This window comes from Ictidomys tridecemlineatus, chromosome 10 (genome assembly GCF_052094955.1).
Source record: "Ictidomys tridecemlineatus isolate mIctTri1 chromosome 10, mIctTri1.hap1, whole genome shotgun sequence".
NCBI lineage: Eukaryota > Metazoa > Chordata > Mammalia > Rodentia > Sciuridae > Ictidomys > Ictidomys tridecemlineatus.
The window spans coordinates 35458495-35482346 of record NC_135486.1 but is presented as its reverse complement, the minus strand read 5'-3'; the positions used below and the strand labels follow the sequence as shown (position 1 = coordinate 35482346).

The 23852-nt window shown below is 35.6% G+C and overlaps 2 protein-coding genes across 13 annotated transcripts; both read right to left on the bottom strand.

Moving 5' to 3' along the window:
• Positions 1 to 4038: 4038 nt before the first annotated feature.
• On the bottom strand, positions 4039 to 23803 carry Cd55 (CD55 molecule (Cromer blood group)). 12 transcript variants are annotated; one of them, XM_040277192.2, is made up of 12 exons: positions 23565 to 23803; positions 22658 to 22843; positions 19826 to 20017; positions 19194 to 19293; positions 17776 to 17861; positions 16204 to 16392; positions 12999 to 13214; positions 11901 to 11984; positions 11315 to 11335; positions 7848 to 7920; positions 5784 to 5889; positions 4756 to 4923 (listed from the first exon to the last, which is right to left on the bottom strand). In XM_040277192.2, the coding sequence occupies exons 1-11, from the start codon at positions 23653 to 23655 to the stop codon at positions 5787 to 5789; spliced, it is 1341 nt and encodes a 446-aa protein (XP_040133126.1). In that variant the 5' UTR covers positions 23656 to 23803; the 3' UTR covers positions 4756 to 4923; positions 5784 to 5786. The 12 variants fall into 12 exon arrangements, with proteins under 12 accessions (XP_040133124.1, XP_021584896.1, XP_040133129.1 ...); XM_040277197.2 differs by lacking the exon at positions 5784 to 5889 and adding an exon at positions 5188 to 5218; XM_040277190.2 differs by lacking the exon at positions 5784 to 5889 and having other exon boundaries at positions 4039 to 4923.
• On the bottom strand, positions 11989 to 12993 carry LOC144367241 (uncharacterized; the record flags this gene model as incomplete). The annotated part of the gene is made up of 1 exon (XM_078022896.1): positions 11989 to 12993. A coding segment is annotated over one exon (1005 nt), but the record flags the coding sequence as incomplete, so codon positions are not given.
• Positions 23804 to 23852: the final 49 nt, after the last annotated feature.

The following is a 23852-nucleotide window of genomic DNA, read 5'->3' as shown; positions in this document are numbered from 1 at the left end:
ATAGGAATGTTTTAGGGGCAGGTCTAGAAATGACACACATCTTCTCTGCTCACTAGAGAATTGACTAGACTTTAGTCCTATATGCCCACCCTTTACTACAAGTGTGCTCAGAAAGGCTAGCTGTGTGGTCCAGAAAGAAGAGAAAATAGGTATGGACAGCTCTGGCTTCTGGTCACCAGTTCTCTGTTTTGTCTTAATTTAGGCATCCCTGTTTCCCTGCACTACCTCTTACCATTTCAGTTCATTCTTGCTAGTACCCCAATTCTAACAAATCTAAACCCCATCAGGACCTACGAAAAACTGATCTTATATAACTTTTCACTGTTTCTCACCACTCCATAGTTAAGCCTATGGTTCAATATTTTAATCACTTTCTTGTATACACCCTCACTCACTTTATCTTATATTCACCTGGGAACATTACAATCCTGGTTAAATCCATGGGGCTGCTTTTCCTGAGACTTCATCTAGTCCTTTCTTTCTCTTCCTTTCCTAAACCACAATACCTCCTTGTGTGCCTTTATTCTTGCGATGACCTTGCTTTGTGTCACTGAAGAAACAGAAGCAAAATGAAGAAAATGCCCAGAAGCAGTCACGGTGGCATGCCCCCATCCATCCAGAGCCACGCCCTCATCCGCTACCTCCCCTCCTGCTCCTAAGGCCATGTTCTCCACTTGTACACTAAAAGGGCTAAAACTTTCTAAGGGGCTGGCACTATTTTAAGCCCTTTGTTTATTAACTTATTGATTTCTCCCCAATAATGGAGGTAGGGCTATCATCCCCACCCCACAGAGGTAGGTAACAAAGGTAAAGAGACAAGGAACGTTCTTCCACGTATGTGGCTGATAGGCAGTGGGCTCTGACTTGAGTCCCAGTAGTCCATCCCCAGAATCCATGTTCTGCCAAACAGTGGACATCTTCAAGATGGAAGAGTTGACCACCTTCCAACTCCTCAAGGACATGAGCAATTTTCCCCATTTCCCTCACATCATTTAACATCACATGATATAATTTTCCACATATTTCAAAATAAAATCTCTCCAATCTCACATTGTCTTCCACTGAGCATCTTACTTCTGGTGCCCCGACTTTTATGTAAAACCTCTTGAAAAAGTTGTCCATATTACCCTGTTTTGGCTATCTCTAATCTCTCTCCACCTAGCCTTCATGAAAGCCTCTCCATTCTCTCCACCTTGGCTTCGACCTACAACCACTCTATTGAAAGAGTTCTGGTCAAGGCCACCAATGACCTCCATGTTGTAACCCTAATCCCAAATCTGAGTCTTCATCTTCCTTTCTCTAGCTGTGTTCCTTGGCACATTCTCTCTTACTGTTGATTCCCAAATATCTATCCCAGGCTTAGATGTCTCCTATGGAACTTTAGATTTGTATTTTTGACAACCTATATAATATCTTCACTTTGATATCTAAAAGGCTTCTCAAACTTTAATCTAAAACCAAACACCTGATCTTTCTGCTACAAAAAAACTCTCAATCGATGGCCATCTTACCCTTTCTATTTCTCAGGCTAAAACTTGAGTTATCATCCTTAACTCCGTCTCATTTTTAAAAATTCTTTTGTCTAATCATTTAACAAATCCTGCCAGCTCCATCTTCAAAATACAGTTTTAATCCTACCACTTTCCATCACTCACTTTTAAGCTCTTACCGCCCTGCATTAGAGACAGTCAGGATGCCTGGCTAGGAGGCTGTCATCAGGACCTGTCACTGCTGATCTCAGGCATCGTCCTTCTTCCTGTTCTGTTTCTCCGCCATCCTAACAGCTGAGTTCTTGAGGATTGTGCAGGATGTCAGAGGATAGCAAGGAAGAAGATTGTCTTCAAGCAGTTCTGCTTTCATGTTGTGTGATGTTCCCTGTGGCAGGAAGACCATCTTCTACCTGCTTGGAATCAAAAGAGGAAGAACTACAGGGAAAAAATGGGATATTTTATTAAATTGTCCTATCAAAGTGAAGGAGAAGTGTGTGGACACTAGATTGACATGGCAATGGGGAGCAAGGACAATGCCTGCACCATCTCTCCCAATGAACGTAAGGACACACACCACTGCTGGAACAGGCTGCAATGGGGGAAATGACTTCATGGAAGAGGCTACTTTGGGGTTTAAGCAAGGTGGAAACAGCTAAGGCTGTTTGTGGAAAATTAGGCACTCGCACATTGGACATTGACCAAAGAAAACAGGACTAAGGTGTGGTAAGGAAGACAAAAAACTGCTAACATTCAAGTGCTCCCCCAAATCAATACAGGTTGAATATCCCTTATCTGAAATGATCGGGACCAGGATCATCTCTGATTTTGAATTTTTTGAATTTTTCCAGGTTTTGGAATATTTGTATATACATGATGATGTATCTTGGGCATGGGACCTAAGCTGAAACATGAAATCCATTTGTGTTTCATATATATAGTATACACATAGCCTAAAGGAAATTCTATACAATACTTTTAATGTGTATATGCCTGCATTTTGACTATGACTGATCATAGGAGGTCAGGTGTGGAATTTTCCATTTGTGACACCACGCTGATGCTCAATATGGAGTGTTTGCTTTTGGACTCTAAGATTAGGGATGCTCAACTTATGGAATAACAGTGGTTACATATTAGTATACCAAATTTCTGTGGTGAGCAATTTGCCAGATCAAATAAGGATCAGTCTCAAGAGGGAAATCAGAGTGCAATCTCACAAATTACCTGGAGACAAAAGAAAATTGTTAGATTTTATGCAACAGATTCTAAATATATATCCTACAAGAATATCTTGGTATTCCCCAAAATGCCTAATGCTCAAATTATTATTTCCTCCAATGTTATTATTATTTTTTTTTAGCTTTTTCCCTTATCTTAGTAAGACAGGCTAATTCAAAGCATTATATAGTCAAAGTTCACTATTCCTCAATATCTGAAATACTTGATATTATAAACCTGCTCCTATTGATTCTTTTATTTGGATCAAGGCAGAATAAAGAGTCACAAGTTTCATACTTTTTACTCCTACAGTGAATGTACAACACTCACAACCTCTTCCAAGCCCTTCCTACTTCTATTATGCTTCACTGTCATTCCCAGTTCTGCCATTAGAATTCCATTTGTTCTTCTCTTGCTTAGCACCCTGTCTCGAATGCCACCCGACCCACCACTAATTTGCTTAACAGATAGCAGTTTAAGCACCCAATGTGTTCTATAAGGTATGTGCTATAACTCAAGTCTGCATTTTTTCTCTCAGTAAATAGAGTCTTATTCTTCCTGTGGTAGACCTTACGCAACTTGAGGACAGACATTGCGGTTATCTTTGGAACCCTAAGACTAACAGATGGTAACCTGCACATAGTAGGCTCTGGTATTATTTGGAATAACTGAACCAGTGCTGTTCTTGCTACTCTAAGAAGTACCAGGTTGTTGCAGGATAGCAAAGCAGGCCCTCATATTTAACAAAGGAATGAATCAGTAGGTAGATATTTGCCCATTCCCAGTTAGAAGAGCATAAAGAATTTTGTAATATTAGAAACTAATGAAAGTAATTATTAATATTGTTAATCGTGACTCTGGCCAAACTAGAGTCATTTAGGAATGAGAATGTCCTTATTATTAAAAATTTATATTTTAGTATTTTACAGAGAAATTTCATGAAGCATGTGGAATTTATGTTAAAGTTTTTTACTACCATTGACAAAATAGATGAAGCAAACATAATCTTTGTTAGTAGAGTTGTATGCATATTCTAGTCTAGTCAAACACTTAAAATGTAATCAACAAATGACAGGAACAGATTAAGAACACAGAAATTAATGTGTTGCCTTTAAGAGAACCAATAACAAATAATCAACTAAAAGGAAAATACCAGTAATCAGAAAATACAATATGGTACAATTTAAAAGTAACTGAAAATGATTCACCTGAGGATAATCAAAAGACAATATTCTAAACTCCTTTTGGGAGGCAGGAAGATAATCTCTTATTGAGAAATAAAATATTCACATTTAAGAAAATAAATTTCAAATACTACATGAGACAAAAATATGATTAATTATTTATTTCTATTTAAGGAAAATAAATTTCTTTACATAGCTTGTTTTACATGTGAAACCAAAATGTTCACTGACATAAATAAATATAAATAAATTAATCTTATATTACAAAAGAATAAGATTTACAATTCACTATAAACACCGTATTTCAGAAATAATAGAATCTTATGTCAATGAGATCTCCAGAGTATTTTTAAAGATATTAAATCAAAGAAGACAATTTTCACAATTCTCTTTTACTGGGGAAAACAAAACAAAACAAAATATTTGTCCTCAGGACAAAATTACAGTTTAATCATTTCACAAGTAATAGACTAAGTAGAGATGAAAATTCCTGACAGATCAGATCATTTTAGAATGTGATTCATCTCTTTTTGGCAATTCTGTTTAGAAGACACTAGATTCTGTTGTTTGTTTTTTGCTAGCCAATTAATATTTTTAACTTTTTACTTTTCATTAAATTAAAATAACACATCTAGTGAAAAAAAAAAACAGTTATTTCCTTTTTTTCAAGTTCCCAGTCTAAATAGGAACAAACCTCTGAACATGTCCCTACACTTTTAGAAGTGATCACCCTCCATTCTGGGAGTTGTTCTATCCTCAAGAGGCCTTAGGTATACTGGGAACGTGATTCCAGACACACTCTTTTGTCCTTGCTTTGTTAACATTCCCAATACACCTTCAACCCAAGAATAACATGTAAAACATAGAGAACTACTGCATTTATTGTATCCACTTCTCCAGAACGTTCTAACAAACTACAAGTGTTCTGTGTACATGAGTACACTTTCTTCTTTAACTCTTCTTTGGCTAAGTCAGATAGCCAATGGTTCCTAGCGTCACAAGCAAAACTGTCAAAGTTATACATGTGTGCCCTGAAAGTAAAAAAAAGAAAAAAATTACAATCAAAATGGTTCATTCACTACTAATAAACCTTAAGGTTTAGTTTCTATGTAATAAAGCAGCAAAAAGAGTTGGTTAACTGGGGGTACAAAACAAATGCAAAATTAGTAAGTTAAAAAGCACGAATAACTTCTGCAGGCATAATTTGATAGCTATAGCAACAATTAAAATATGACAATTTTTAGTTTCTTAGATTAATAGTAGCCAAGCTAGAGTCATTTAAGATACATTTATACCAAAAATCAATGATTATCTCCTATAGACAACCTGTGAAGTAGAGAAAAGATTCATTAGATTTAGACACAGAAAATTTCACAGGTAAATTTACATCAAGTAATTTTTGTGTAAAGACAAATGGTGTCTTTTAAGATCCATATGCATGACTCGTAAAAAATATCTTAACACATATTATAAGGTTTTTTAAACACTAAAAGCCACTAAGCAACAGGAGAAACAAACATGGAACAGGCCAATCATCTCATGATGCAAATTGTCATAATGAAAACATTGTTATTAAGCCTTAATGTATCATTGTTCCCTTCCCAAGTATTTGTGGCATCATAGCATCTAATCAGTACAATAAACAGAGTGCGACTCAGGATGAGATGATGAGCATACTGCTGATGCAAGAATGGATGACGTGCATCACAGTAAGGACAGAGTTAGTGTTAGTCATTTGTTCAACAAAGAAAAACAATTCTAGCAATAATAAAGACTTAAGACTCTATTATAGAGACTTAAGACTCTATTATCCTTTAAGAGTCTACAGAAACCCTAAGCCCACTGTCTTGAAGACACAGAAATGTGCTTTTATTAAATCATATATATATACCTTTTATAATTTATCAGAATGTCTGACTTCTGAGGTATCATCAGTCTCACTTAAATTATGAAACATAACATTGACTGCTTTGTTGTTCTCATATGTGTTATAAGAGCTGGATAGTAAAGAAGGAAAAAACTAATTGAATTATATAATGTAAATTTCAATCAAAGAACAAAATCAGGCGTTTGCTTACTCTCCCTTCCCGACACTAAAATTTATTGTAAAAACCCAACACTTTTAAAGAAGTAAATAAACCCTCTGGTAGACAGACATAAAAATGATTAGATACAGTTACATTATTACTTTCACATTAGTTATCTGTATCCTCTGTCCTAATGAAGTTCAAATTTTTAATTAAATAAAAAAATGAAATCTGGAGAATAACCCGCATGTATAAAGTCAGTTCTTACCCTTGACAGCTTACACTTTCAAAATAAGGTGAGTGGATTATTTTTTAAGTGTACATAAGAAAGGTCAAGTGCTATGGGTTTGTGTGACATTCCCTCTGTTTCATAAATTAAGCAATTATGTTTACTGCAAAGATCCCCAAATATAATTCAATACAAATACTGCTTCTATATTCCAGCATTTTTCATCCTAGTAAAATATCATGGCAAATTGCTTTACCAAAGTATGTAAAGATGCTGATGAAAGCTGGTAAACTCATCCCTTGCCACCCTCTCCTGACCCATGGAGCACTAACTTTGGTAAACTGATAATGCTTTATAAATTGATAATTTATAACATGATAAATTTATAACACTCTAAAAATAGAGCTGGAACAAATAAGTACATAAGGTTGGTGAATTGACTGAATTTCTTCCAAAGTAGTTGTGTTCAGGCATCTATTCTAACTTCACTCACTCTACATGCCTAAGAATCAATCTGCTAGTTTTTGCTAGGCTCTAACCATATTCTTAAAAGTTAGAAAAAGATATATCTTAATACACTTGCTATGGTAGTACCTAGACTTCTTAATTGACACTAAGCAAATATCTGTAAAAGCTGTTAACCATCCTTGACCCTAGGACCTGCCAGCCAAATATTTTTACCAAAAGGTTGAAATACTTATTTAAAGAATGTTCATATACTTTATACTTAGATACTATTGTTAATTTAAGGAGAAAGGAAAAAGTCATAAAGGGTAAAAATTAGATAGCCCACATCAACCAAAAAGGAAATTTAGTAAGAAAATTAAAATGTACTTGTTATATTAATTAATGAAAAAAGAAAGGACAGGCATTCAAGCAACTGAGAACTCAGGCCTATATGAATTTCACAATTAGATTTCTGAACAGTTAAATTCCTAAAACAAAACAGGTACATTTAAATCACTCTGTCTACAGGATACAGCAGAGCCAACCATGACATTTACAGTTAAAATGTAGATTCAATGCAGATTGGATGTTTTGAATAATACTGATTTTTTTTTTGTCCTGTTGCTGTTTTAACATCTGAGTGTGTATCATGTACCAAGCAACTTGTTCTACCCTCTACAGGTGACAACTTAAGTAATACTTTTTACAATCCCATGAGGTAGGTATGATACTTTGCACATGAAAATTTGAGGCACAGAGAGGTTAAGTTGCTCACAGTCACAGAGATCATAAGTGATAGACCAAGTGAGCAGTCACACCCAGGGCCTGCATTCTTAATTGCTGGGTTGATTTGGGTTACATTGGTACCTAATATACACAGTACAGAAAAACACCTCATCACAGGCAAATTAAGAATGTGAGAAGTTGAACTTTTCCTAGATTTTTTTACTTCTGTATAATACACAGATATTATAAATTATACTGAAAAGAAAAACAGTCCATTGATTTTAAGACATCACAAAGTAAGACAATGGCTTTCCATCATTTTCCTATGAAATATGGTTTCTGTCCTAGAATATACTGAGGGGGGAAAAAAGACACAAAACCTATTCTCCAGGACAGTAATTACAGACAGAAGGAATGAAGAGGCAACATGTCCAAAAATACAATAAAGCTAAGCACAGTATTAAGTTTTACTGAAAAACAATAGCCAAGAAAAGATTTTTTAAAAATTATCAGAATTTCTGCTCACCCTGATTTTCCATAGTCCCAGAAAATTTTGACTAGAATTAGGATACCAATTATTATAGCAGCAGCAACAAATCCTTGAGGGGAAAAAATTTGGTAACACAATTAATAACAACAATGGCATATTCATTGGGGCTTCACAATGACACACAGTAGTTATAAGACAAGTTAAAGAAAAAAAGGGAGACATGACTTGCATTTGGTATATGGATTCCTATGTCACAATTCAACAATAAATACAGCATGTTATTTCTCCTGTCTTCTTTGAAAGAGAAAAAAATAAAGTATCACAGTGCTCAAATACAAATTTTTTTAACAGGTTTTAGAGGATTCTAAAGTGTTTAACATAACCATGCTTACTTTTAAATGTTTGATCATCAGTAGTTCAAATATAAACTGAATAATGAGTTAGAAGGCACTTTGGAGTTCACTCTCATTTTGTAGGTGAATATATATTGATACCCAGAAAAGTCAAAGTTACATTAAATTTTCACATTTATAAATTTTCTCAACATTACTACCTCTGAGCAACACGAAATAAACCCTTTATGTGTCTTGACATGATTGTTAGATTTGGTCTCTGTGGTTCTTCAAATTTTTCAGATAAAAGAAATTCACACAATTCCTTTTCCAGATGACAACAATCACAAAAACTTTATTATTATACTATCTGACTTCTTATATATTATCTGACTTTTTAACTCTGAGTAATGAATGGTTAATTATTGTAGTGGAACTGAAGAATTTCAGGTGAAGAAACATGCAATAAGACAGTGGTAACTCTTGAATCATCAAATTATTCATTTGAAATAACTGTATAAGATGTTAGAGTCTTGCAAGTACACTTAGATTTTGGCTACATTTGAATATTGGGAATACATGCCATAGTCAAGTAGATATGTAAAGGATAAGTAAATACGTATATGATAAAGGATATAGAAAAATATGTATTTCACCAAGTATTCTCTTTTTCTTTAATATTCTTTCAATTGAGCATAAAGAATTTATGAATGTCACAATATGGTATTTCCACAATGAGAGGAGAAAATATAACAATATTAGTAAAAAAGTCAAGGCTACCTTGTCTAATTTGAGTTGTGCAGGCTCTTGTCCTATTACTAGGAAGAAATGCTATCCTTCACTGGACAGTTTCCTTTTATCTCTGTTACTTTGGATAAGTTATAAATTATGTGAAACTACAGTTTTATCAGCTGAAAAATATAAAAATGCTACATTATAAAACTACTCTAAGAAGAAATTTAACACATATAAAAATCTCAGTACAGTACTGGCTACATAGCAAACATGCAAATATTACTTGAATTAAAAACTGCTCTTATTCTTCAGTGTGGCCAGAGGGAATGATCAAATTCATAGTGTTATGATTTCTTGAAACTATATTCATTTAACTTTTGGCACTGTGCTTAGAGTTTTCAAATCCATTATCACATCAAGCTTCAAAGACTTTTTTATAGAAACCTTAATTCTCTCTCATAAATGAGAAAACTGGAATTGAGAGATTAATTACTTGCTTTGAATATTTACTGAATAAAAAAAAAGAGATTCAGACCAAGGTCTGACTGAATCCAAAGCACAAAGCACAAACTCTTTTTCTTTTTTCTATATAATATTGTCTTCAAACACAAAAACTAGTGAAACTATATGGGGGTGATATCCCAAGTAGGTTAAAAAAAAAAAAAAAAAAAAAAAACCTTACTGTTTTTATCTGTATAAAGTATAGATAAAGTATAGTTATATAGAAATGTACATAAATAGATTTAATGAACAGTATTAAAATCTCATGGAAGATGATGATGTGGGTGTGCGTCTAAGCAGGTCCTTGGTAGAGAATAGGAAAGAATAAATACATATTGAGAGATCCAGTAGAAGAATATTTTTAAAATTCATAGTGCCAGTGTCATTTACAAGGCAATTAGGAAATACTATGAAGATTCATTAGTGCAATTAAATAGAAAACAAAAATCAACTATTTCCCAAGTTCTATCATCTGCATCATTTACTTACACTGCAGTATAATCAAAAGCAATTTCTTTGCAACACAAGTTTACTTATCTTTAAAATGATTCACAACATTAATCTGAGAAATAAAATAATTATCAGGATTATGTCTTCCAAGATATCTCTCTCTCTCTCTCTCTCTTCTCTCTCTCTCTCTCTCTCTCTCTCTCTCTCTCTCTCTCTCTCTCTCTCTCACACACACACACACACACACACACACACACACACACACAATGCTGCTATATGTCTGGGTCAAGAAAGAAGGAGCTCCTTTTTATTTTTTAACACAAGCTGGAATTACAACCAACCTTGAATAGAGTTTCCTGGGAAATAAATCAGATTATAGACCTTGAGAACTTCAGAGAAAAAAAAAAAAAGCTCTTCAAACTTTTACTGAATGCCCTTGGTCAAGTAAAAAAAAAAAAAAAAAAGTCATCTATAAAACTCATCATTTTTTTGTGAACAGTGAATCATTAAATCATGAGATTGTTTTTTCATTTAGAAAACATTTATTTCTATTTCAAATATAGAATAAACAAAGAATTCCAACTGTTGGAATCCTTCAAGATAAATTGGTTAGCTTTTTAAATCTTCCAGCATTTGCAGTATAAAATAACAATACTAGTAATAACAAAATATCTGTTTTCAGGTTTATTGTCCCTTGATAATTCATGCATATATAAGACAGGGAACTTTGCTAAAAAGTACATAATATAAAAATAAACACTTTTTTAAAAGTAAAAGTGTATTGTCACTTGAACATTCTTATCAGTATATAAATCTAGCTGTATTGTTTCTTAACATTTCTCTTACCATCTTTATAGTTTATTGATTTTTTGTTAATGTATAACATCAAATATGTCTATACAAAGAAAATACTGTACCAAATGCCAGAATAAACTGCAACGCAGATGTTTTTGGCCTCATGTCTGCACAGCAACAGAACAGTTTTTTAAAAGAACTTTGCTTCAAATGACAGAGAAGAGGAAAAGACAAATATGTTATCAAAGGTAGCACTTTTTGTCTCATCTGGAATAGAACAGAGATCTAAAAATGGTAAAAAAAGTAATTTATGATCAATTGACAAACACTTGAGGATACAAACTGATTTATAATTGTTTCCTTTCCATCTTGTAAGTTCCTAGAATGAGGCTCTGAGACAGTGGGCACGCAATACTACTTGATTGATTGGCCTTGTGATCTGAAGTTGTCTTAAAATTACCTTGGAACAAGAGCATGACTTGGAATACACAGGAACGTATCGAGTACCTAATGGTGTCCACACAACATGTTGATAAAATGCATTTACCCATTTTCTCTTAGGTACCCCTAAACACTGCATTTTGATAGTTTTTCTAAGACAGTTAAAAGGTAATATTCTCTTCCAGGAATATGGGTTGTACATCCCACAGTGATGGCAATTTCTTTTAACTGTCTGGGAGCCAAACTTACCATATATAAGACTGACAGCACCTGAAAAGAAAGAAGAAAAAAATATTTACAAAATTTAAAATTTTAAATTTTATCTGATTTGCTAGAGATTTAATATCAATACATAGCTATTAATAAAATATACTTGAAAGCTCAAAAGCAACTTCAATTTTTATAATTATAAATTATAATTATAAATTATACATTATTTACTTAATCAAGTAACATAAATACCAGCACCTATATCTGTTTGACATTCAACACTATAAACTTAAGTTATGATAGCTATTGAATACTAAAACAAACATCATCTAAATTTGGTTCTCTAACTTGGTGGCAAGAAACAAGTTTGAAAAGATCAAACAGTAAATAACAACTGAACCCATCTTACCATCAAGAAACTATGAGAAACCTAACTTCCTTTCAGCAGATTCTAACAAAACTTGTCATCTTATTATTTACATTTATCAATGATTATGAATGAGTCAAAAGCATTATGAAAAAGCCTGGCTACAATAAATTGGAAACTATTCAATCTTGCAATCTCGGTCAGCTTCACATTTCATCATAGTGCATCAGATCACATTTGAGAACAGCACCAACTGACCTGAAGGAGAAGTTTCTTTTCTTTCTGTTACTCTTGTTGTATGAAAACTTGTGGTTGCTTTGGGAACAGATGGGCGCTGTGTAGCTGTAATACGAGCAGAGGTGAATCTTTTTGTACTTTTGAGACCCTGGGTCACTGGGACATGTAAAGTAGTGGACTTTCGTGTTGCTGGAAAACGCTGTGTAAATGAAGCTTTTGTGGTGGAGACTTTTTGAGTGGTTGTTGTGGTCTGTGTAGCAAAAGCATTAGCCATGAGGAGAGTCTGGGCAGCTGGTGAGGTCTTTGTAGGCAGAGCATTTGATATAGTGAATGTCTGAGCTGTTGCTGGGGTCTTTGTGGTTGAATTATTTGCTGTGGTAGGTTTCTGAGAAGTTAATGGGGCTTCTGAGGCTGGGATATTTACTGTAGTGGGCTTCTGATGTGTTGGGAATCTTGTAACTGGAACATTTACTGTGGTGGGTTTCTGAGGCGTTGGTGGGACTTTTGTATCTGGAGCATTTACTGTGGTGGGCTTCTGAGGTGTTGGTGGGGCTCTTGTATCTGGAGCATTTACTGTGGTGGGCCTCTGAGGAGTTGGTGGGGCTCTTGTATCTGCAGCATTTACTGTGGTGGGCCTCTGAGGAGTTGGTGGGGCTCTTGTATCTGCAGCATTTACTGTGGTGGGCCTCTGAGGAGTTGGTGGGGCTCTTGTATCTGCAGCATATACTGTGGTGGGCCTCTGAGGAGTTGGTGGGGCTCTTGTATCTGGAGCATTTACTGTGGTGGGTTTCTGAGGTGTTGGTGGGGCTCTTGTATCTGCAGCATTTACTGTGGTGGGCTTCTGAGGTGTTGGGGCTTTTGTATCTGGAACAGTTACGGTGGTAGGCTTCTGAGATGTTGGTGGAGTTCTTGTAGTTGGAATATTTACTGTGGTGGGTTTCTGAGGTGTTGGTAGGGCTCTTGTACCTGGTGCATTGACTGTGGTGGGCTTCTGAGGTGTTGGTAGGGCTCTTGTACCTGGTGCATTGACTGTGGTGGGCTTCTGAGGTGTTGGTAGGGCTCTTGTACCTGGTGCATTGATTGTGGTGGGCTTCTGAGGTGTTGGTAGGGCTCTTGTACCTGGTGCATTGATTGTGGTGGGCTTCTGAGGTGTTGGTGGGGCTCTTGTAGCTGGAATATTTACTGTGGTGGTTTTCTGAGGTGTTGGTGAGGCCTTTGTACCTGGTACACTGGTTGTGGTGGGCTTCTGGGGTGTTGATGGTGCTCTTGTACCTGGGACACTGACTGTGGTGGGCTTCTGAGCTGTCGGTGAAGGCTTGTAACCTGAGGATTTTCCTGTGGAGGAAAAATGTTAAGAAAAAAAATTAGTGAAATATTGCTTTTCCAGTGAAACTTTATTAGCCATTGCTTGTTCTGTAGGCTTTCTGTCCCCACCAAAAACCTAGACTGACTTTTGGGGAAATCTAGTCTTACTGTATATGGCAAGGAGTTAATACATTGTTTTTGCTTCTGATATTAATTACACCTATAGGTGACTAAAACAGATTTACATTAAGGTCATATTGAGGGTCTCAAACTTTTCCGTGTGGGGAAAGAAGAAAAAGGAAACCAAATTTGGAGTCGGTGGTGATCTCATTCTCATTTCTCTTTATTTTCTCTCCAAAACTGTCTTCCTTCCTGTATGCCAGGGCCAAGGAACAACATGATGCTATCACTGAACTGCTGTAGACAGTCATAGCACTGTTGCTTTTTCCAGTGCTTTCAGGACATGTTAGGTTTCACTATTTCACTTCTTTTTTAAGTAATTCATAGGTCTGAGTAAAAATAATTCCCTTTCCTCTTGTACCAGTTACCAACTCTATGTATCTGTTTAGTTCCTCTTCAGATTTCAGGCCAAAGAACAATTATTAAAAAACTTCCATTAAAGACATATTCTTAGAACCACAAATAACAAAATGGCAATGTCTGGGTTGTTTATACAGACTTGCTGTGCAGACCGTGCCAGAGGCTTGTTCTACCACATGCCAAGGGTCTAATCCCTTGTTCTCTAATCCCTCTAAGCTTTGCTTTTCTCCTCTGTAAACTGAGGAGAAAAACAGAACAAATTGATGCTAATTATTCTGATTTGATCATTGCACAGTTGTACATGTATTGAAATATCACATTGTACTCCATGTAATTGTACAACTATTATGTCAATTTTTTAAAATAAATTAATAAAAAATGAAGACAAAAACAAAAAACCTAATGTAGATTGCATGACATCATTGTAAAGATGAATGGAAATGACTTGGTAAATTGCTTCACACAGCTGTGTCCCCAAAGCAACAGGTTGTATCAGCCAGTACCACAGCCACCTCCCATCACACACCCAGTATTCTGGGTACTCAGATGATATGTTATTTTTTTGTTTGTTTGTTTCCTTTACCTATATCACAGGATGATATAAGGGACAAGTCAATAAAATACTTAGCAAGGAACACAGCACTTAGCAGCACTCAAATAATGTCATCATCATTGGAGTAAATAAGGTTTTTATATGGACTTTTCCTTTTAAAACCCTTGTGTATAAAAAGAACTCTTTGTTCCACTGAATTAATTTTTATTTTTGATTCAGAGGACTTATATACTACCAAAGGAGTTATATTTTCTGAAAATTTATTTATTTTTTGTTATTGATGCATAATTTAATTCCACTGTGTTCAGGAATGCATGCTCTGAATAACTTCAATCTTCTGAAATCCATTTAATTCCAAGCCTAGCTATATGGTCAATTTTGGTGTAGGTCTCATGTGCACTTGAAAAAAATGGGCCATCTGTCATTGAGGATCCCATATCCTTACACATAAATTTAAGCTCAACTATTGCTCAGATCTTCCATATTCTTAATGATTTTTAATGTTCATTCTATTAGCTACTGAAATAGTATGTAGAATTTTCCAACTGCGATTGTGGATTTGTCTATTTTTTTCCTGTCCATTCTTGTTCTTATCCAATGAAACTATTTTTCAAATGCATACATATTTTAGATTGTGAATTGCAGATTTTCCAAATTGATTCCTTTATCATGAACTGTCCAATCTTCAGGTACTCATTGATATTAACAGAGCTGCACCGTTTTTATTAATGTTTGTATAGTACATTTCCCATTGTTTTCAATCAATTTATTGTCTTATCATTCAACTATGTCTCCTGTAAACAGTAAATAGTTAGGTTTTATTTTGAATCTGACAATCTTAGTCAAATTACAATTAATACAATTACTGATGAATTTAGGTTTCAACCGCTATCTATTTTACATTTGTTTCCTTTCCTCTCGTTTTCTTCAGGATTAAATAATATCCTTCCTTTATGCTTGTGATATACACATTCTTTTAGAATTCTTTGGTGGCAACTCTAGCAATTAGCATTAGACTATAAGCCAACTAGGCAAATTAATTACGCTTCCCACTTTTTTCAGTACATCTAGAACTTTGGAACATTTACACTGAATTTACTTCCTCTTCCTTATTTCTGTCGGAGGTTCTATTTCTATTATATTCTACATATAATTCAAATCCCACAAGACACAGTATTTTACTCCCTCATGAAGTCAGTGTTCATTACCCATTGTCAGTGTTCTTCATTTCTTCTTGCATGTTCATGTATGACATGGGATTATTTTCATCCTACTTAAAAATTTCCTTTAGTTTTCATAAGGACTGGTATGCCATTGACAAGTTCCCTCAGTTTTTGTCTAAATATATCTTGTTTGTAGTTTTGAAAGATAAATTCACTGGGTACAGAACTCTAGGTGAACAGTCATTTTCTTATAGTATTTTACAGTTTTCTTTTCATTGTCTTTTGGGCTGCATTCTTTTTGCTGAGAAGTGAGTAATCAGTGCCTGGTGTATTTCATTAGTTATAGAAAATTCTCAGTCATTATCTTCTTCAATATCTTGCCTTCATCCCTTCCCCTCTCTTCCAACTTCCTCTCCTTCCCCTCTTCATTCTTCTTTTTCTCTTTCTACCTCTCTCCTCTCTTTCTAACCTCAGTTAGAATTTTAACGTATTTCAAATGTCTCTTAAGCTTTTATATTTTATATTCTTTTTGCCTGTGTGTATGGAAGTCACAGTCCCCTCTGACAATCGGATGAAAAAACTGTCCCACAGAAAAGTGAAAATATGCTATATACACACACACACACACACACACACACACACACACACACACACATATATGATTTTACATTTATTTCTTAAGAGAGTTCATAGAATCTTTATAGCCCACATATAGGCCTAAGGGTAAGAATAAACAAAAATATAACTATTGTGAACTGATTACCTATGCACTGAGGTGGTGGGTCACTCCATTCTCCTTCGTCTTCTGTGACAGTACAATAAATGGAGCTCTTTCCAACCAGGTTGAATCCTTTATTACATCCATATGTTATAGACTGTCTATATACGTAAACTTCCTGTTCCTCTTGAATATAGCCATTGTCAATCTGGATTGGTTCTGGACAGTAAATTTCTTAAAAAGAATTACAATTTTTTTAAAAAAATATATAACTAGCAAAGTACTTTTACAAATAAAAACTAAAACATGATTTTTTAAAAATCAAAATATATCATTTTCTCAGTTTGTAAAAGGACCAACTTTAAAATTAAAAGATCTAGAAGAAGCACCCAGCTTGTACCTTTTAAGTACAGGTTAAGTACATTTAATTGCCCCCCTGCCACCTTTCCAAGCTGCATATCATGCCGAGAATGGAAACTGCCCGCAGCCCCACACTAGGGACCCAGAAGATGAGCAGGATTTACAAACCAGACTTACAACAATAGTTCTTGGCTTTTGTTCACTATACAAATTCTATACTATTTTGGCTTTGGAATCAAACTGTGAATAAATTCATTTCTTTTTGCTTCATCATCATTCTCTCTTTTGACTACACATGTGGATAATATGGGCAGGAGACCAAAGGTAATCTATTGAAATCCCCATAGTCAAGCCTCTGGCTGCCTCCACCCCCTACAAGTTCAGCATTATCAACAAAGGATGCTCGTACATGTCTATTAAGTAATGGGTAGAATATCTGGAGCTCTTAATGCAAATATTATAGAACATGAATGTTAACCTTGAGATCAATTTATACAAAAAATTAGATTTAGGACACATGTAAACCAAAAATTCCAGTAATGTTTGTATGTGCCACACATCAAACCAAAGCTTGAAAAAGTCAATGCTACAGGATGTTAGAGTCAAAAAATAGGGCAGTCAGAAATGACTTTAGGGAGGAAATGGAACTTGAGTTTAATCCTAAAATGTACCCTTCTTCCAAGACAGGAAAGACAGCATAGCTCTTCATTCCAGGGGAATGGCAATAAATGAAAGGAGTTGAGAATTCAGAAATATATACAGATGATTTTGAATAGAGTAAAAAATCTTAAGTGTCAGGACTATATTTTCACTTCTAGAGCAAAAATTTTTAGTATGTAGTAACTCGCAGAGACTCAAGATAAATCTTATTGAGCAGCTGAATTTGTAAAACAAATACAAGCAGAATTGCTCTAATTATGTTGTAAAAATTGCAGGGGGGAAAATCTACTATCTTACTTGACTCTCAGAAGGAATGGTTACATAATAAATGATCAAGTACAATGCAAACCTAAGTTTGTTTTTAATTCCCATTCTATAGTTAAGAATACTGAGACTCAGGGAAGCTTGATAGTTTATTCCCACAGCTAATAAAGTAAGAAATATCACTAGAGAAGGTCTTTCAATTAGCAATAATACCCATTGGAATATAAGGATACCAGAAATATACATTGTAGATAATTCTTAACGAGCAGAAGTAATTTATCATTATTATTCAACTCTAAAAACAGACTGCTTAGATTTTTAAAAAAGATTTACCTACGCACTCTGGCAATGGTTCACTCCATTTAAGAGTTCTGTCAAAAAGAGTACAGTAACTAGAAGATTCGCCAACTAATCTATACCTAGAACAAAAAGGGGAGAAAAAAATTAAGATATATCCACACATACTTAGCTTTTCTCAGATTCTCTAGAATATCATTTTAAAATTATTTATTACACCAGTAGATGGAGACAAAACAATAGTTGATAAAAAGTCCATAGGGAAGTTTAAAGGAAAAGAAAAAACTAAGTTATAAGATATCCTAAGGGTAAAAAAAAAGTGTATAGCCTAAGGGTAAAAAAAAGTGTAGGACACATAGAACATTTTTTATTTGCAAGGGGCATATATTAGAAAACACAAAATGTAGAAAACATTTTTAAATGACATAGATGACTAAACAATTTATATTTCTAAGTTCCAAAAGATCAATACAGATTTCATGAACTAGTGGAAGCATTTATTGTTAAAGGGTTCAAAGTATTTCTCAGATTTTAATGACCCAACTAACATCTGTATTTAATAGACAAATAAAACTGCTATTTTTTATTTTATTTTATAAAGACTATTTTATAAAGTGCAGTGGTTCAGGCCTGTAATACCAGCAGCTCAGGAGGCTGAGGCAGGAGGATTACAAGTTCTAAGCCAGCCTCAGCATGGTGAGGCATTAAGCAACTCAGTGAGACCCTGTCTCTAAAGAAAATTACAAAATAGGGCTGGGGATATGGCTTAGTGGTAGAGTGCCCCTGAGTTCAATTCTCAGTACTTTAAAAAATATATATATATATATAGGTAGCAAAGAGGGGGGGAGGGACAGAGTGTGCACATAAGAGGGAGCATAATTCAATCTGAAAATAGTAAATAAGAAAATGAATGTAAAGTTTTCAGCTGCATTCAAGGCATTGATGGTATTCAATGAGTACATTCCTTTTCCCTCCATAGAGAAAGGTAAAAGAATTTACATTAGAAGAATATTTTCAAACTAGGGATAAATGTTTTTAGCCTACGATATTTCATAAATTGGTTGCATATGGAAAAATTCAGGTGCTAATTCCTTATTAAGATCAATTAAAAATTAGCTTCATATTTAATACATGAAGGATTGCTACTTCTGACTTCTAAGTATTATCCACGTATCTCAATTTTTTTCCTTTAGCAATCACATTTAAAATTTTATTTTAAATCACATATGTAATGAAATCTAAGAATTCAGAGAAGTTTGTGGTATAAAATTTCCTTTCTTGACCTCTTATTACTAAGTTTAACTGTAATGAGCTTATAAAGAATCTTTGAGGACAGAGGTTGTTTTGGTTGCCACCAGTCTGTGAACAATGGTCACAAATCTAGCGATTTCCATGTCAAGTACTAATTTGTTCTTTATTTGTTAAGCATAGAGTTTCAGCATAACAAAACTTACCCTGTGTGACATGAGAAGAAGATTGGCGAACCATAAAATAGGCCAGTTGTGATATTGATATCACCATTTCGTAGTTCTCCAGGATTAGGACATGATTTTTCTAAAATAAAATACAATTTTTTTCCATTAAATTATCCAGACACACACAATAAAAAATAACCATGTGGTAGATATGTTAATTAGATTGATTGTGGTCATCATTTCATAACACATATGTATATTAAAACATCATACTGTATCCCTTGAATACATACAATTTTTATGTGTTAATTTTACTGTAGTAAAAGGTATAAAATATAAAACTAGAATTTTTTAAAATGATCAGGCACAAAATTTATCATCCAAACCACTGCTATATCTAATCCTTAGAGTTCCTGAATTCTACCTTCATTTTTTTGATAAGTTTCAAAAAAGCAACATATCTAGAAGCTCACATTAAAGAAGTGTGAAATTTGTGAGTGAATAAGTACTCCTAACACATAAATACTTAGTTTGTTTAATTTAAAATAAATGACTCTCATAGTTTTAAGAATTATTCTAAATAACAACACGTACCCAGAGTTCCAGCACAAATGAAGAGCTATTTCCCCCAACACCAGATAAGTGAGAACACTTTTAAAAATTATACTCACTTTTACAAAATTCAGCTGCTTTGGACCATGTTAAATTCTGAAGGCAAGTTAGTTTTACAGACTGAAAAGGGTTCCTTATGTATCCAGGTCGGCACTCATATTCCACAGTGGAACCAACTGGGAAATAATTCTGCATATTATAATCCTTTTTGAGGGATGCAAAAAGTAGCCTGGTTGGAACATCACAGCTACCTAAAAGAATTAACAAAAGCAACAACAAGAAAGTCGTATCACCTTATTTTATAATCTATGTTTAATTATTTGAGGAAATTCCTCCCCTTTCCTTTACTTTTTTATACGTACATGGTATTTGACAAAATGTCACTACAGCATTTGTGGTGTACCAAGGGTGTTTGCATAAATACATTCATTTCCTAGTTACCACAGGCCTTTGAAATAGATCTAATATATAAATATCACTAACACCACTTTTCATAAATATAACCCATTTAAGTTTCCTGGCACAGTACTAAGACTCAATAATTATGTTACCCTGCTATGGCCCTGAGGAATTACACAGCACCACGATATGAGGTACAGGGATACATAACAAATATTCCAGACCCCTGGCCTAATGTTCTGAACAACAACAATAATAGCTAATATTCGTTGAACTCTTAGTTTTGCACATATAAATTCGTTTAATTCCACAACAACCCCTGGGAACAAGGATCTGATAAGCCAATTGTGTATATTATGCACAAACTGTAAACAGCTGGGCAAATGTGAGCCTATAAAGAGGCTTGGTGTACAGGAAGGGACACTGGATTAGTAGTCCAAAATTCCAAGCTTGACTTTGGCTCTTTTGCCTTAGAGATGCTGACTTGAGGGGGTTATTTACCTTGTGGGAGCTTGTGTTCTCAAGTGTGAGAGAGGAATAAGGGTCCCTGCTGAAGTCATGGGGATGTCTGGAGGATTAGGTGAAGCAATAGGTGTGGAAGGGTTATAAACTAAACACAAAGCACGTGCAAAGGATTGGAAGCTTCATCTTACTACCTTCTATCAGGAGTAGACAGAAATATACAGTTAGAGCCTATTTCACACATGGTTTCAAAGACTATTTGTGGCAGTTTCTGTATTTATTATAGTTTCCATTGGTCCAAGTTTTTGAAAAGCAGGAATTAAGTGTTTGGTTTTTTTTAAATCTTTGCTTGTATATAGTCATGCACTCCATAATGATTTTTTAGTCAAGCATGGACTGCATATGTAATGGTGGTCCCATAAGATTATAATAGAGCCCCAAACTTCCTATCACTTAGTGATGTCATAGTCATCATAATGTAATATCATTCAGCATGTGTTTGCAGGGACGCAATGGAAACAAATATCCTGTGTTGTCAGTCGCATAAATTTATAGCAAATGTAATTATGCATAGTACATAAAACTTGATACTGATGAATGACTGTTGTTAGTTTATGTATTACTATATTATATTTTTATTTTCAAGTATACTCTTTCTACTTTTCTTTTTTATCACAGGATATAATAGCTCCATGCCTGTGACTGCCCCTGAAGACCTTCCACTGGGACAGGATATGAAGGTAAAGATAGTGATATTGATAATTCAGACCCTGTGTAGGCCTGGGCTAATGTATGTGTTTGTGCCTTAGTTTTTAACATAAAGTTTTAAAAAGTAAAAAAATTAATAATCTTAAAAATAGAAAAAAGATAATAAGGAAAAGTAATTTTGTATAGCTGTACAAGTCGTTTGTGCTTTAAGCTAAGTGCTATTATAAAAGCGTCAAAGTTAAAAAAAAAAAAAAATCAAGCTGGACATAGTGGCACATGCCTGTAGTCCCAGCTACTAAAGCGTCTGAGACAGAAGGATCATCTGAGATCAGGAGTCTGGGGGTTAGCCTAGGCAACACATAGAGATCCCGATGTTAAAAAAATTAAAAAGTTTATAAAGAAGTTACAGTAAGCCAAGGTAAATTGATTATTGAAGGTTTTTTAAAATAAATTTATCATAGTCTTAAGTGTACAGAATTTAAAAAGTCTTCAGTATTGGGATAATAATGTCCTAAGACTCACATTTACTCACTATTCACTCACTAACTCACCCAGAGCAACTTCCTGTCCTGCAAGTTCCATTCATGGTAAGAACCCTATACAGGTGCACCAATTTTAATTTTTACTGCAATGTTTTCTATGTTAGGATATGTCTAGACGCACACAAACACTGTACTACAGTTCCCTACAGTATTCAGTAAAGTAACATGCTGTACAGGTTTGTTCCTAGGACTAACAGGCTACACTACATAGCCCAGGTGTGTAGTAAGCTGTATTATTAAGCTTTGTTTAAGTTCAGTCTATGTTGTTCAGATAACAAAATCGCCCAAAGACACATTTCTCAGAACATAACTCCATCATTAAGGGACACATGACTATCTCAAGGCTAATACATAAAGTTATGTATGTAATAGATTTGGAAATAAATTTAGAGAGTTTAAAATGTCATTTCAGAGCTATACTTGCTAAGTCCTACTTAACAAAATGAAATTTAAGAAAATAGACCACCTAGGTATGCATCTCAAGATAACTGCCAAATATATTCACATATAATTTACTCCCTAAACAGTACCTATTGTTTACTTTCTCTATTAGCCCATTTGGGAGGTGCAGTGTTAGGGGGAAAAAAAAACCTCTTAATGAAGAAGCAGGGAAGTAATGCCTTCAATTAGCTGGTGTGTGAAATGCCAACACAGTATACACTGGGGTTTAATAATGCTAGAAAACTATCAATTACCAGTCACTCCAAAGAGATATAATAGTACACTGAACAAGACACATTCCATTCCCATAACTTTTCTAAAATGAAATGAAGAACTTACGATTACAGAATTCTATAAACTCTGACCATTGATTGTTGGACAGACAGACCACTGAGTCTGGGTTCCCAGGAATTTTGACAAAGCCTTCGTTGCATTTATATGTTATTGCGGTTTTCTCAGGAAAACTGGTACTCCCTCCAAGAATTGGCTGGGCATTAGGCACTTCTGGCGGAGGGCCGCAGTCACCTAGAGAGGAAGAAGCAGACCTGAAGGAAATACTCCTTTTCAGTTCCCAGCAATATTCTTTTCCAAGAGTTCCTTCGAATAGGGGAAGTGTCCATGGCTTCTGAGAAACCTCTACTTCTGCCCAAAGCTGAACTGGCATACCAAGAACTTGGTAGGTCTAACGTCTTGTCAATTAATTCAAGCCTAAGTTGAGAGCAAATAACCCTCCTTCTTACTTAAAAAAAAAAAAAAGTGGTTTGGAATTTACTGTGAGTCCACGTTGGTGCAGTTGCCAGGCACACCCAGCAAGTGACACAAATGCACTGGGCTGTGTCACAGGCTTAAGTGGACAGCTCCTTGGCCTCCCACCCTTAAAGAGCGGACTTGTTGGAGGGTTGAAAATGCATGCTCTGAAAGTCCTTTCAGTTGCCCCAGGTTTGGCTGCTCCTGAAAGCCAGCTAGTACTTCCTCAACCCTTCACACCTGTCCCCAAAGCCAAGCCAGCGGGGAGCCAGCACCGCGGAGACGCTTTTCCCACCCGGGGATCAAGTCAGCAGGAGCCCTGGGTCTGAAGTCTGAAGTCTGAGTCCCAAGGTGGAGGGTGACCGAACAATGACTACACAAGGACCACAGGCTCCCTTCCGGGTCCGCAGCCCCTCGGCGCAGACACCGGGACAGACCTAAGCGCTCCCCCATACCCGACAAGCTTAGCCGGCTCCGGCGGCTCCCGGGTCCCACTCACCCCGGACACCCGGAGGAGTCGGCAGCAGCAGGGGCAGCAGGGACAGCAGGCGCAGCACTGCGGGCAGCACGCTCGGCCGCGTGGGGCTCATGGCGCGCGGGACAGACGCCCGGTGCCGCGACTCCGCTGCGTCCGCAACCAGGAAGCCGAGTCGGCGCGAAAGTCGGGAGCGGCGGCGCGGAACGCGGCGCACTGAGGAGTTAATTTAACACCTTGGGCGGAGCTCGGGCTCCGTGACGCCAGCGGGTGAGGCGTAGGGGACCACGACAGGGGCTGGGCGCGGCCGTG

What these genes read in the sequence shown, in the direction of transcription:
- Cd55 (XM_040277189.2), bottom strand. Translation starts at nt 23,655, where the DNA reads ATGAGCCCCACGCGGCCGAGCGTGCTGCCCGCAGTGCTGCGCCTGCTG. An exon ending in CACCACAATCAATGCACCAG is followed by an intron (nt 11,985 to 12,998) that starts GTACAAGAGCCC and finishes CTCGTATTACAG; the next exon opens with CTACACAGCGCCCATCTGTT. An exon ending in AAAAGAAACTTCTCCTTCAG is followed by an intron (nt 11,336 to 11,900) that starts GTCAGTTGGTGC and finishes CTTTCTTTTCAG; the next exon opens with GTGCTGTCAGTCTTATATAT.